The sequence below is a fragment of the Helianthus annuus genome, chromosome 8, assembly GCF_002127325.2.
Source record: "Helianthus annuus cultivar XRQ/B chromosome 8, HanXRQr2.0-SUNRISE, whole genome shotgun sequence".
In the NCBI taxonomy this organism is placed as follows: domain Eukaryota; kingdom Viridiplantae; phylum Streptophyta; class Magnoliopsida; order Asterales; family Asteraceae; genus Helianthus; species Helianthus annuus.
Genome location: NC_035440.2, coordinates 41,016,077 through 41,030,852, shown reverse-complemented (window position 1 = coordinate 41,030,852; position 14,776 = coordinate 41,016,077). Strand labels below are relative to the sequence as shown.

Genomic DNA, 14,776 nt, shown 5'->3' with positions numbered 1-14,776 from the left:
TGTAGGCGTACACCCGGTATAAAGTGTCGACATTAAATTAAAAGACGCAGCCGTTGGTTTTTATACTACGGTTTTACGCAAACGTGGTGTGTCTATAAATCTTTAACCCGGCACGACCCGGGCTACTGAACGCATAAAAGAACATGTAAAACGTTCACAAGATTTTATTATAATTTTCCCAAGTTATAAAAGAGTTTGTGCCTTGTGCATTCAAATCAATTTTAATAAACATTTTCAAATGTGTCAGTTGAATGTATTTACCAGTGTAAACTGACGTATTTTCCCCAAAAAGATTAAGTGCAGGTGCTAGACGAAATTGGCTGGTATTAGCTGCCTAAGCATCACGAATAGTCTCGCAAACTCGATGCCGTATCTGAATGAACAATATTTATTTATTTTGATCCGCTGTGGATACATTCGACTTCTGTAATACATTTGATATTACAATCAGAGGTTGAAATATATTTATTTATCTTTAAGCTTCCGCTGTGCATTATATAATTGTGTGGTTTGACTATATTGTTGCCAACATCGTCACGGTAATCCCCCACCGGGCCCACCGGTGAGACACGTGGAAATCGGGGTGTGACAGGTTGGTATCAGAGCCAACATTGAGTGAATTAAACACTATCCTATTGTGTTTAATCTCAATGACACAATTGCACATACTTGAGTCTAGACAAGAACTTAGGACAAATTCGGATTAATACTCCTTTTTGTCTTTATTTTCAATTCAATTTTTAATAAGTTTTGGAGCAGGAAAATGCCACCCGTTATATTCCGAGGAAGAGGAAGGAGAAGAAGAGGCCGAGGAGAAATCGTGACACATCACGATAACGAGGCTGGACCATCTGGTACAAGACATCCTTCGATGACACGGAGCGAAGAGCCACAACGACGAAGAGATCTTTACGAACCCGCGAGGCATTCCACCTCGCACAGCTCGACGCCATCCTACCGGCACTCCTTTGGACCAAACTCAGAAAATGATCCCAACAACCCACAACCTTCCTTCATACCTCTACAACGTTCAGTATCGACCCGGAATTATGACGACCCTACTCCCTACTACATAGGTCAGTTTAATCCGGCTGACTACATACAGGAACCTTCAGGTTTTGTTCCACTAGGGCCACAAGACCACTTTTCTGAAGATCCCATGGAGGAAGATGAGGATCCAACTGAACCTGCGCGTGGTACGCCCACGCATCCGATAGAAGTTTCTGATGGGTCATCTTTCCATGGAACGCCCTATCAAGGACCTGACAGTTTCCAAGCGATGTTTGACCGACATGAGTGGTACTACACGCCACCTCAACAGACATCTCAACAACCGCGACATCCACAGGATCCCTCTGAGGATTCACGCTTTGAGGCAGTTACGCCACCACCTCCGCCACCGGCACAACCAGTAATCCCTGATCCGCCGAGGCGTAAGAGGACAAATGCTCGTATGTCTACACGAGGAGGAGGGGGTGTCCACTTCAGCACTCCTCGACATTCTAGTAGTAGCCACTATCCGCCACTACAAGAAGAAGGACCTTCAAGTCCTATACAGGAGGCGAACTCCGCACCAGCTGCACAAAATTCGCCACCATTTGGGTATGACCAACCCGTACCAGCTTACACGGGTCCAACGACTTACAACCCGTTCGAACCATCACAAGCACAATACAACTACGGCTATGAGCGCGACCCATATGTGGTGTCGGCAAGATATAATGCGCGCTACCCTGACGGAGCACATGGAAACATGGGACCACCGGACTACTCAGCTCATGGGTATCCAATACCTCCCAGACCTCCAGTTCCGCAACAAGCGCCACAACCACGTTTCTCTCCTCCTGAACAGGAAGAAATACTCCATCGACTAGATCATGTGGAGAGAGAGTTCGAAGAAGAGAAAAAGAGCCACCGAGGATTTCTCAGAGGCTTGGCGAACCTACTAAAGGGCAAAAAGAAGAAACGTGACCATTAGCCCTTAATAGTTGTACTAATGTAATTTCTACTTTGAAATAAGTCCCTGCGTGGACAACTTATCGTATTTCAGTCCCTACGTGGACTTATCCTTAGTCCTTGCATGGACATCTATCTTGTATTAGTCCCTGCGTGGACTTGTCACTTATTTTAAAACCTCTATGGAGGTATGTGCTATTTGAAAGACCCGTTTAGGGCAATATGTAATTGTATTTGAGATTTTTGGAATGTATGTTATAAGTTTTGTTTTAATATGTATAAAATAAATCAAAACCATTCCTTTTATATTGATCTGCCTAAATAAAGAATCTTAAAAGGTGAAACCTAGCTTGGTGTCTTTTAAGATCCAGTCAAGATGGTACGACCTAATTGAAAAGATTCTGATTCCCTGTTAACCTCTGTACGCATGTTAACAATCATGGCAGATGTGATTCGTTAAAATCACGCACGTCATTCTTATACAATAATCCTTTAAGGATTTCGAAACCCAACTAAATGATTTATAAATCGTGGGTTAAATCACCAATAAAGGTGATTAATATTATTAAAACATCCATTAGTGATGTAGTGCCTACGGGCCAATATTATTAAAACATCCATTAGTGATGTAGTGCCTACGGGCCAGTATTATAAAAACATCCATTAGTGATGTAGTGCCTACGGGCCAATATTATTAAAACATCCATTAGTGCCTACGGGCCAGTATTATAAAAACATCCATAGTGATGTGCCTACGGGCCAGTATTATAAAACATCCATTTAGTGATGTAGTGCCTACGGGCTAACCATATAAAAACATCCATTAGAGATGTAGTGCCTACGGGCCAACTATATTAAAACATCCATTAGAGGTGTAGTGCCTATGGGCCATAATAATTGTCTTATAACGACAAAAGGCAGTGGTGGTCTATGACTCCCTGTCAGAAAGAGATAAAAGAACTACGGTTCAACTCTCTATGCCTTTGATTCTCTGAAATCTCGGCTAATATTATAAAACATCATCATGATTAGGCTTTATGCCGCCAATACTATTTATATAGCTGAAATAGGATATATTCAAATCCTAATATGTAATGAAATAATAAGTTAACCAAATATGGTCTCTGTACCATGGTTGACAAATTGTCATAAAAGACAATTATATAATAATCTCCTGAATAAAATTTTGTTATCGTCTGTAACAGATTCAAGTTACAATGGCGGATCCCAATGGAGAGAATAGCCATACTAATGATGACGAATACGACAATACGCCAGTACATTTGACAGGCGCACAACTGAAGGCTCTGATTGACAATGCTGTTCAGGCAGCTATTGATCGTCAATATACTGAGTCCCAAGGCAGAACCGTGTCAAAACCACCCTCTAAACCAAAGACACACTCCAAACCACCCTCTGAACCCAAGAAAGATGACGACAAACACTCGTCCACTGAGCACAGCGTTCATCGCGATAGAGAATATACTGATGCATCCAGTGCTAAGGGTTGCACCTACAAATACTTTGTATCATGTAAGCCCCGGGAATTTACAGGGGAGAAAGGTGCTGTTGATTACATCACCTGGCTAGATGAGATGGACACTATTGTGGACATCAGCGGGTGTGCAGCGAGGGATGTGGTGAAGTATGTGTCCCAGTCTTTTAAGGGCGAGGCCCTGGCATGGTGGAGGGCGTTGGTGCAGGCATCTGGTAAGTCTGCTTTATACAAAATGACGTGGGAGGAATTTATTGCTCTCATTAAAGAAAACTACTGCCCTCAGCATGAGGTTGAGAAGATCGAGGCTGACTTTGTGTCACTGGTGATGACGAACCTGGACTGCCAGGCATATTTGACGAGTTTCAATACAATGTCTCGTCTGGTCCCATACCTTGTGACACCAGAACCTCGAAGAATCGCCCGTTTTATTGGGGGCTTGGAGCCCGCAATAAAGGCGAGTGTAAAGGCATCTCGGCCGACGACCTTCAGGTCAGTTACTGACCTCTCCTTGTCTCTCACCTTAGACGCTGTCCGTCTGAGGACACTAAGGAACAAGGAGGCTGAGAAGAGAAAACGTGAGGATGATACCTCACGAAGATCAGGGAAGAAGCACCGTGGAAACGGTGAAGGCAAAAGAGGGTCGGAGGCGAAGAAAGATGGGCAAGCTGGTGACAGGCCCAACTGTAAGATCTGCAAGAAACCCCACCCTGGGAAATACAGATTTGCATCAAACTCACAGTCACAATCAAAGACTCCTTCCTGTGGACTATGCAAGTCCAAGGATCATAAGACTGTGGAGTGCAAGAAAATCAAAGATGCAACCTGCTATGGCTGTAATGAAAAAGGGCACATCAAGAGTAACTGCCCAAGGTATGCCAAGAAGGCGGAAGAGACAAAGAAGTCAAATGCGAGAGTTTTTCGCATGGATGCAAAGGAAGCGGTCCAGAACGACAATGTGCTTACAGGTACTTTTCTCGTAAATAATATATTTGCAAGAGTACTATTCGATTCTGGCGCCGATAAATCATTTGTAGACCAGAAATTTTGCCAACTACTAAATATGCCTATCAAAACCCTCGATGCGAAATACGAAGTAGAGTTAGCAGACGGTACGATAGAAACCGTCTCAACTGTTCTAGAAGGATGTGAAATGTCCGTTAGGAACCATTTTTTTCCTTTATCTCTACTTCCCTTCAAATTAGCGGGTTTTGACATTGTGCTAGGCATGGACTGGTTATCCCGTAATCAGGCCCAAATCATTTGCGGCAAGAGGCATATAGTGCTAAAGACTCCGAGTGGTGAATCACTTACCATTCGAGGGGATACGCAGTACGGATTGCCCGAAGACGTATCTATGCTGAAAGCTTCTAGGTGTTTGAACAGAGGCTGTGTAATTTACATGGCTCAGGTGATAATTGAAGAACCGAAGCCGAAGATCGAGGATCTTCCTGTCATTTCTGAATACCCCGAGGTTTTTCCCGAAGAACTACCTGGTTTGCCACCAGATAGACAAGTGGAGTTCAGAATAGACATCGTTCCTGGAGCAGCTCCGATAGCAAGAGCACCTTACAGATTAGCTCCGACGGAAATGAAAGAACTGAGGACCCAGTTGGATGAACTGCTGGCGAAGGGTTTTATCAGACCTAGTTCATCTCCCTGGGGAGCTCCTGTCCTATTTGTAAAGAAGAAGGACGGATCGATGCGGTTGTGCATCGACTATCGAGAACTAAATAAAGTTACCATAAAGAATAGATATCCTTTGCCAAGGATCGATGATCTATTCGATCAGCTGCAAGGAGCAAGCTACTTCTCCAAGATCGACTTGAGGTCGGGTTACAATCAGCTAAGGGTCAGAGATGAAGATGTACATAAGACAGCATTTAGGACTCGCTATGGTCATTACGAGTTCCTAGTGATGCCTTTTGGACTCACAAATGCACCGGCTGCGTTCATGGATCTCATGAATCGCGTTTGCAAGCCGTACTTGGACAAATTCGTCATAGTCTTCATCGACGATATCCTTATATATTCCAAGAACCAAGCTGACCACGAGAAGCACCTCCGTTGCATTCTCGAATTACTACAGCGTGAGAAACTCTACGCCAAATTCTCGAAATGTGAATTTTGGCTACGAGAGGTTCAGTTTTTAGGTCACGTTGTGAGTGAGCGTGGTATCCAAGTGGATCCCGCTAAGGTAGAGGCGGTCATGAACTGGCAAGAGCCAAAGACGCCTACCGAAATCCGTAGTTTCCTGGGATTAGCAGGATACTACCGGAGATTTATTGAAAATTTTTCGAGGATTGCTGCGCCCTTGACTTCCTTGACCAAGAAGAAAGAAAAGTACATTTGGGGCCCAAAGCAGCAAGAGTCCTTCGAAATACTGAAGCAAAAGCTAAGCAACGCACCTGTGTTGACACTACCTGAAGGTACAGATGAATTCGTAGTTTACTGCGATGCATCACACACGGGCATGGGTGTGTGCTTATGCAGAAAGGCAAGGTGATTGCCTATGCTTCAAGGCAATTAAAGGTGCACGAAAAGAATTACACCACCCATGATTTGGAGTTGGGTGCCGTTGTATTTGCACTGAAATTATGGAGGCATTACCTTTATGGTATTAAATTTGTGATTTATTCTGATCACAAGAGCCTCCAGCACCTGTTCAACCAGAAGGAGTTGAACATGAGGCAGCGCCGCTGGATGGAGACCCTGAATGATTTTGACTGCGAGATCAGGTACCATCCCGGCAAGGCGAATGTAGTCGCCGATGCCTTGAGCAGAAAGGAAAGGGTAAAACCTATTCGAATCAATGCCAAGAGCATTGAGGTCAAGAACAATTTAATTGAAAGGATTTTAGCTGCACAGCGAGAGGCTGTGTTAGAAGCTAATTACCCTAATGAAAAGCTGGGAGTAACTGAGGAGCAGTTGACTCTTAGCAAGGATGGAATTCTTAGGCTGAACGGACGTATATGGGTTCCGATTTATGGAGGACTACGAGATGTTGTTCTCCAGGAAGCCCATAGTTCCAAATACTCAGTCCATCCTGGTGCTGACAAGATGTATCAAGATTTGAAGGCAAATTATTGGTGGATAGGCTTGAAAAAGTCTGTAGCCGCCCACGTAGCAAAGTGCTTGACTTGTGCTCAAGTCAAAGCCGAGCACCAAAAGCCATCTGGCTTGCTACAACAGCCTGAACTTCCCGAGTGGAAGTGGGAATGCGTAACTATGGACTTCATAACCAAGTTACCCAAAACCAGGAAAGGAAACGATACAATATGGGTCATAGTCGATAGGCTGACTAAATCAGCTCATTTTCTACCCATCAAGGAGACGTATAGCTCCGATATGTTAGCCCAACTTTATGTTGATAAGATTGTAGCTTTACACGGCATACCTGTGACTATTATCTCCGACAGGGATACCAGGTACACGTCTCACTTCTGGAAGAGTTTCCAGCAATCTTTGGGCACGCGTTTAAACTTTAGTACGGCTTACCACCCACAGACGGACGGTCAAAGTGAGCGTACTATCCAAACGCTTGAAGACATGCTTCGTGCATGTGCGATCGATTTAGGTGGTAACTGGGATAAGAATCTACCCCTGATCGAATTCTCCTACAATAATAGTAACCACACCAGCATAAAGGCTGCGCCTTTCGAGGTATTATACGGTAGGAAATGTAGATCGCCTGTTTGTTGGGCGGAAGTAGGAGAGGTCCAATTATCAGGACCAGAGATAGTTTCCAGACGACGGACAAGATTGTCCAGATCCGGGAACGTCTCAAGGCTGCCCGCGACAGGCAGAAAAGCTACGCTGATCCAAAACGTAAGGATCTTCACTTCGAAGTAGGTGAAAAAGTGTTGCTTAAGGTATCACCCTGGAAGGGGGTGATGCGTTTCGGCAAGAAAGGCAAACTGAGTCCGAGATACATAGGACCTTTTGAGGTCATTGAACGGGTCGGATCAGTCGCCTATAAATTGAACTTGCCTGAAGAGCTCAATGGAATTCACAATATGTTCCACATCTGCACTCTCAAAAAGTGCTTCGCCGATGAATCATTGGTGATTCCACACACAGATGTGCATATAGATGAGAGCTTAAAGTTTATAGAAAAACCTTTGTCAATTGAAGATCGACAGGTGAAGAAACTTCGAAGAAAGCACGTACCGATTGTAAAAGTCAAATGGGATGCTCGTAGAGGTCCCGAATATACGTGGGAAGTCGAAGACACAATGAAAGAAAAGTACCCCTATTTATTTGAGTAAATCTCGGGTCGAGATTTATTTTAAGGGGGTGAGGATGTAACACCTCGAAATTTTTGTGTCCAATAATGTGTTAACACGTGTCATTTGTTTACACGTGGCATTGATATTAAATAAAGGACCAATTTTGACAAACCTTGAAAGTATATCAATTCGAGGGTTATAAATGTCAACAAGGGTAAATATACTGTATAGTAACCCTAAATAACGCTTGAACCTTCAAACGAATAAATCATAGATCATACGGAAGCGAAACGCGGAAGAAAGTGAGAGATTACGAGCTACAGGGGTTAACTGTGTCAACATGTTTAATATTACCTCTGAGTGACCCTTTAACGTTCCCAAGACTCCGTAACAGTATTATACACTCACTAGAATATACTATATAAATTCCGCGAAGTTCCGTCTTAAAACGAGGGAGTTATACTGAAACTCGTATGAGAAGGGTTAAAAGCGTCAGCAATGAAAGTTAAGACTTTCAGAATAATTAAATAAACTAACCGGGGACTTGATAATGCGAGTAAATAACACGAGGCCCCTATCGGTAAATAACCGAGGGCCAAACCGCAAAGTTACCCCTTCAAACCCGAAAGGTCAGGTAAATCATTACGAAAGATTTCGTTATTAATTACCAGGATTTCGTAATCATTTCAAAAGATTTAAGATTTCTTGAATTTCAACCTCTCGCGACCCGCGTGAAGGTTAGACTTAAGTTGAGGCGGGCCGCGAGCCTCCTAAAATATGCGTCTGATTTCTTAAACTCAGGCGACCCGCGTTAAAGTGCATGGGAACTCCCATGCGGGTCGCGTAAAGTGCCCAGATGCAGAAAGTTGGTGTTTTCTTGACTTTTGAGCATTATGAACGATCAATCTCCAATAAATAAGGCATGGGCGCCCCCTACTCGACCCATAGCCCTCAGGGACACCTACCCATCATCTCTGGACTGTTGTGAGTGTTTGTAATGATCATAGATGCTTGGCATTGGCTATAAATAGCCACATTATGCACATAACATTCACAACACCAAAAACACACATCTCTGATCATTGCAAGAGCTCTCAAGTCCTTTTCTCTGCTCTATAAGCAAGAACACACTTCTGTAAGTCGTTCACAACCATTTCGGTCATACATTTCCATAGTTTTAGCCTATAAACACAACCGTCGTAACTAACGGTTGTCATTACAATAACTTGCAAATGGTTCAGTCTTATGACGGATCAAAAGTAGCTTTGAGTAGGTAATTATGTGGGTAATAAACCTCTAAAAAGGTTCCCCCTGATCACCACTCTAACTATGTCAAATATCGAGTCAAACGTGCGGTTAAAAAGTCAACAGAAAGCTATTTTAGCGATTTATGCATAATCTGTAATGTATATGTTATGAAACCTGTTTTGACACTTATAAAACATGATATTAAGTATATAAACTTGTTTGCGCTCGTTTGAATCGACCGTTTGCTATATTGAACCGGTTCGGAGCCGTATGTCGCAAAAGTTTGACTTTTGCTTTGACTTCAGTTCTGACCCGTTTTAGTGAGGTATAGATATGCCTTAGGACTCTCTTAGGACCAGGTCACATGTTGGTATAAACCTCTGTGATTGGTTCATGAGTTATCCGAGTCTTTTGCGCATTTCCGTCATTCGCCTAAAAGTTGACCGTAACGGCCTTTTGAAATTAAAACGAGTATTTCGGACGCGTGAACGGACCAGAACCTTGCTTACTAAATTATAAGCATGTCCTTAAAGTTTCACGTCGATCCGAGGTCTAGAATGAGAGTTATGCTAAATGGCGCATTTAAAGTAAACTTTATTAATTAACGGCGCAATTAGCATAACACCTATCTAAACCAAGATTTCGTCACCAAAACTTTTACCCACTGTATTAAAATAATATTTTGGGAATTTTAAAGATTTCTAATAAATTTTACCTCGCTCATAACCTGCGGTTATGGCTACGGTTCGGTAAATACCGAATATGCCCTTTTCGGCCAAAACATGAGTTCTACAAGGTCTTTTGACCCGATTCCAGTTGCTACTGGTTTTAAATAATAAATAAAGTATTTTAAGCTTTATAAGCTGTTCGGGAAACTCAGATTTCCTGTAGAACTCGAAAAGCCCTTTTAAAGCCTTTAAAATGACCGAAAAGCCCCTACGGGGCATAATATTAACTTAAACTCGTTACGGGCGTCACGGAAGGTATCCTACTGATACCACAACCCATTTAAGGCATATTGACTTAGGAAATAAGCGTACGACTCTCATGGTTAACCGTTTCGCCTATTGCGCGCACGGTTCGGCTTATGAAACTAGTTTTCATAAATTAGCCGATACGGGTCAAATTATATTATTTGAACCCCAAAATCCAGAGTGTGAACCATAAACCCGAATAAAACAAGTCTCTGAACTTGTTGGGTCAGAATCACACTCCATTCTTGGTTTTCGCCTTTTCGCGCGATTAAACCATATCTATATATATCGGAACCAACCGGTCTAGGCTACGGCCATTATAACGACTCGTTAGGATTCTAAGAGGTTGATTAAAACCTTCGTTCCAGATTAGGAGCCCCAGTAAAAGCTATCGGTGATTTAATCCAATTAAGGAAATATACTTGCAAAGGTAAATACTTTAACTCATTTCCCCTATATGGGCTTGGGTTACGGTATATTAATACCGCTTGATTGAGCATTATATTCTTCCATCGCTTAGGTGGTTAATTAAATAATATGATCGGCTCATTTAAACAGTTTTGTTGCTTATAAGCCTTTTGGGGGTTTAATGACCATTGTCCCGGATATCCTTGGCATCATTTTACGAAATGGCCACGACCATCGACATCCCGGTGTAGGCGTACACCCGGTATAAAGTGTCGACATTAAATTAAAAGACGTAGCCGTTGGTTTTTATACTACGGTTTTACGCAAACGTGGTGTGTCTATAAATCTTTAACCCGGCACGACCCGGGCTACTGAACGCATAAAAGAACATGTAAAACGTTCACAAGATTTTATTATAATTTTCCCAAGTTATAAAAGAGTTTGTGCCTTGTGCATTCAAATCAATTTTAATAAACATTTTCAAATGTGTCAGTTGAATGTATTTACCAGTGTAAACTGACGTATTTTCCCCAAAAAGATTAAGTGCAGGTGCTAGACGAAATTGGCTGGTATTAGCTGCCTAAGCATCACGAATAGTCTCGCAAACTCGATGCCGTATCTGAATGAACAATATTTATTTATTTTGATCCGCTGTGGATACATTCGACTTCTATAATACATTTGATATTACAATCAGAGGTTGAAATATATTTATTTATCTTTAAGCTTCCGCTGTGCATTATATAATTGTGTGGTTTGACTATATTGTTGCCAACATCGTCACGGTAATCCCCCACCGGGCCCACCGGTGAGACACGTGGAAATCGGGGTGTGACAGTTATATAATGTATGGTCCGACTTTTAAGTGTTGATACATGATCTGACTTTTATCAAAGGGATACCTGGTCCGACTTTTATAAGGGACATATGGTCCGATTTTTGTTGCTTGAATGATCCGAGTATTGTTAATGCTTGAAAGGTCCGGGTTACTGTAAACACCAGTATTAGACTTACTGTTAACACTAGGGATCTGAGTTACTTATAATGCTAAGTTCAAACCCTGTATGAGGAACACTTTGCATGTTACTGGATGTTACTGTATATTACTGTATATAACCGTATGCTACTGTATGTAACTGGATGATACTGTATGTGTGAACAATCTATCTCATGTCATTCTGTACACAATTATCACGGATCACAGTTGTTTGGACATCAAGGAATTGTAAACCCTGATTGAACGTAAACACTTACATCGAGTTTATGTGCAATGCACCCTAGGTCGTGTGTAACGGACCTAACCATCAATAAACACTAGAAGCAATAACATACCGAGCAAACCAAGGTGAGTTCACACTCTTACCAAGGCATGGGATTCCCGGGGTTTGGGAATGGGATTGAAGGAATGAGATTGAATAGATACTTGTACTTACACTGTTACTAGACTATCTACCATCGTCCTCGGATGCGAAGGATACATACGTAAAACCTACGTATACTTGTACTCATCACTGTCCTCAGTTTGCGAAGGACACTTACGTAAAACCTACGTAAACTTATACTTACTACTGCCTCAGGTTGTGACAGGCACTTACGTAAAACCTACGTAAACCCCCGCGTACCACTGTCCTCGGTTTGTGAATGACATTTACGTAAAACCTACGTAAACCTTGTACGTACTACTGTTCTCGGGTTAAGAAGAACACTTATGGTCACAAATAGTCTAGTGTATATGCAACTATGTGAAGCCCCCACTAATAGAACATACTATCGGCCTAGTAGAGCCACACGTTACGAAACAAACTTACTATTACGAACTTACTTACTGTGAACTCGCTCAACTAGTTGTTGACCCTCTGTTACATGCCTTGCAGGTCGTTAGGTATTCATGGAGCTTGCACTGGGAGGCGCGGTCGTTGTGGACAAGGATCGTGAATGCTTTGATTAAACATTTGACATTTCATACTTTACTTATGATTGGGCTTTTACCTATTTGCTTCCGCTAAACGTTGAATTTATACTTATGTTTTGAACACCTGTCATATGGATTGGTTTGGTTAAATTACATTTACTTTTACTATTTACGTTGTTCTATATGATTGGTGGCTTGATCCTGGTCAGTCACGCTCCCAAGCGGTGATACTCCGCGGGTGGATTTTGGGGGTGTGACAGTTATATCTTTAAAAACCATGTGTATTACACATATTAAATAAATGTAATTTTGTATATTAAATACTAAAAACGTCGTACCTTTAAAAAACCCGTGTATAGTCGGGTTGAAAATTCTAACAAATAATAAAAGAATTATATCCTTAAAAACTCTGTGTATTACATGTGTTGAAGAAATCTAATTTTACATAGCAAATGATAAAGAAACATATCTTTAAAAACTTCGTGTATTACACGCATTATATAAATGTAACTTTGTATAGTGAATAATAGAAAAAGTTATATTTTTCAAAACCCGCATTTTACACGAGTTGAATAAATATAATTTTGTATACCAAATAATAAATAAAGTTATATTTTTAATAAATTAGGATAACATTTAATATTAGTTTATTATTTATATATATATTTAATATAAGATAAGTAGGAGAGAGAAGTATTTGATTTAAAAATATATTAAATTAACAATTTAAATTTGAGGATAATATTTTATTAAAGTACGATAAGATTTAATATTAATTTATTTTTTATTTATTTAGTTAATATAAGATAAATATAAATTTAAGGATACATTCAATGAATGACATGTATCCAAAAGTTGGTTTCTTTTATTACACTAGATAGATATTGCGATATATATAGCCAGATCTTTTATTAATTTACATATATCATCTTTTGATTATTTCCTTTGTTTTAGGATTGTTTGTTAGACTTTTCTTGTTCTGCAAGTTCCTTTTGTAATTAAGTACGCTCTGATATCATGAAGATTTTGGTAATCAGAGAGATTAATTTTTCTCTCTTAAGTTTATTCATGGCCAAGAACGTACTTAAATACAAAAGGAACTTGCAGAACAAGAAAAGTCTAACAAACAATCCTAAAACAAAGGAAATAATCAAAAGATGATATATGTAAATTAATAAAAAACCTGGCCATATATATCGCAATATGCAATATATCCAAGTCTCAACTACATGAAAAGTTTAGCATCAAAGATCTTGGTGTTTTGAAATATTTTTTTTGGTATCGAAGTGGCTCTCACAAAGAATGGTTTAGTCCTTAGCCAGCGCAAATACACACTCGACATTTTGGAAGACAGTGCGTTACAAGGATGTCGCCCAAGTGGGTTTCCCATGGAGCAAAATCTTAAACTTGACAAAGGAGAGGAGGAGCAAAGGGTTGATGCAAATACATACAGGCGTTTGGTTGGGAGGTTGCTATATTTACAGGCTACACGTCCAGGTATCACGTATTCTGTCAACATATTAAGTCCATTTGTGTCTGATCCTCGGCAAAATCATATGGACGCCGCTACTCGTGTCCTAAGATACTTAAAGTCAACACCCGGTCACGGAATTTTGTTACCGAAAGAAGGAGGCATGAAACTTGTTTCTTATTGCGATGCAGATTGGCTCGGGTGTCCCCTCTCCAGGCGATCTCGTACCAGATGCTTGCTACTTCTCGGTGGTGCTCTTATCTCATGGAAATCAAAGAAGCAATCGGTTGTCTCTCGTTCCTCGGCTGAAGCAGAATATAGAGCCATGGCAACCACGGTTAGCGAAGTATTATGGGTTTATTCGTTGCTATCAGAACTCAATGAGACCCCCACAGAGGGAACCATATTGTTTTGTGAGAACCTAGCTGCTAAACACATGAAAGAACAAAACATGTAGAAATTGATTGCTATTTTGTTCGTGAACGAGTAAAAGTCGAAAGATGTACAACCAATGTACATTGGTACGAAACATCAAATTGTCGACCTTCTCACTAAGCCACTGGGAGCTCAACATATTCGAAGTTTACTGGTCAAGTTGGGCATGCAGAACTTACACGCTCCAACTTGAGGGGGAATATTGGATAACATATTGCGATATATATGGCCAGATCTTTTATTAATTTACATATATCATCTTTTGATTATTTCCTTTGTTTTAGGATTGTTTGTTAGACTTTTCTTGTTCTGCAAGTTCCTTTTGTATTTAAGTACGTTCTTAGCCATGAATAAAATTAAGAGAGAAAAATTAATCTCTCTTATTGCCAAAATCTTCAAGGGGTAGCCCCCGCTACACCTTAACGCTCTGACGGTAGTATATAAAAAATTGACGTTTTTTTTGATTTCGCTGCCCCTATAGGATTTTTTTTTTAAATGTTGTCCCTATTTTCTAGATCCGCCAATATTTACATCCAAATAAAAAAAGTATTTTCTAAATCCACTACCGTTTACATCCAAATATATCACTGCAATCTGCAAACCTAGGATTATGGGACCACAAAGAAGAGATCCTTCCTGGTCCAGCAA

At 40.8% G+C, this 14,776-nt stretch overlaps 1 protein-coding gene across 1 annotated transcript; it reads left to right on the top strand.

Annotated features, from left to right (window-relative positions):
• Nucleotides 1–13,610: 13,610 nt before the first annotated feature.
• Nucleotides 13,611–14,150, top strand: LOC110869892 (secreted RxLR effector protein 161-like). Its single transcript, XM_022119097.1, has one exon. The coding sequence runs from the start codon at nt 13,611–13,613 to the stop codon at nt 14,148–14,150; it is 540 nt and encodes a 179-aa protein (XP_021974789.1).
• The last annotated feature ends 626 nt before the right edge of the window (nt 14,151–14,776 follow it).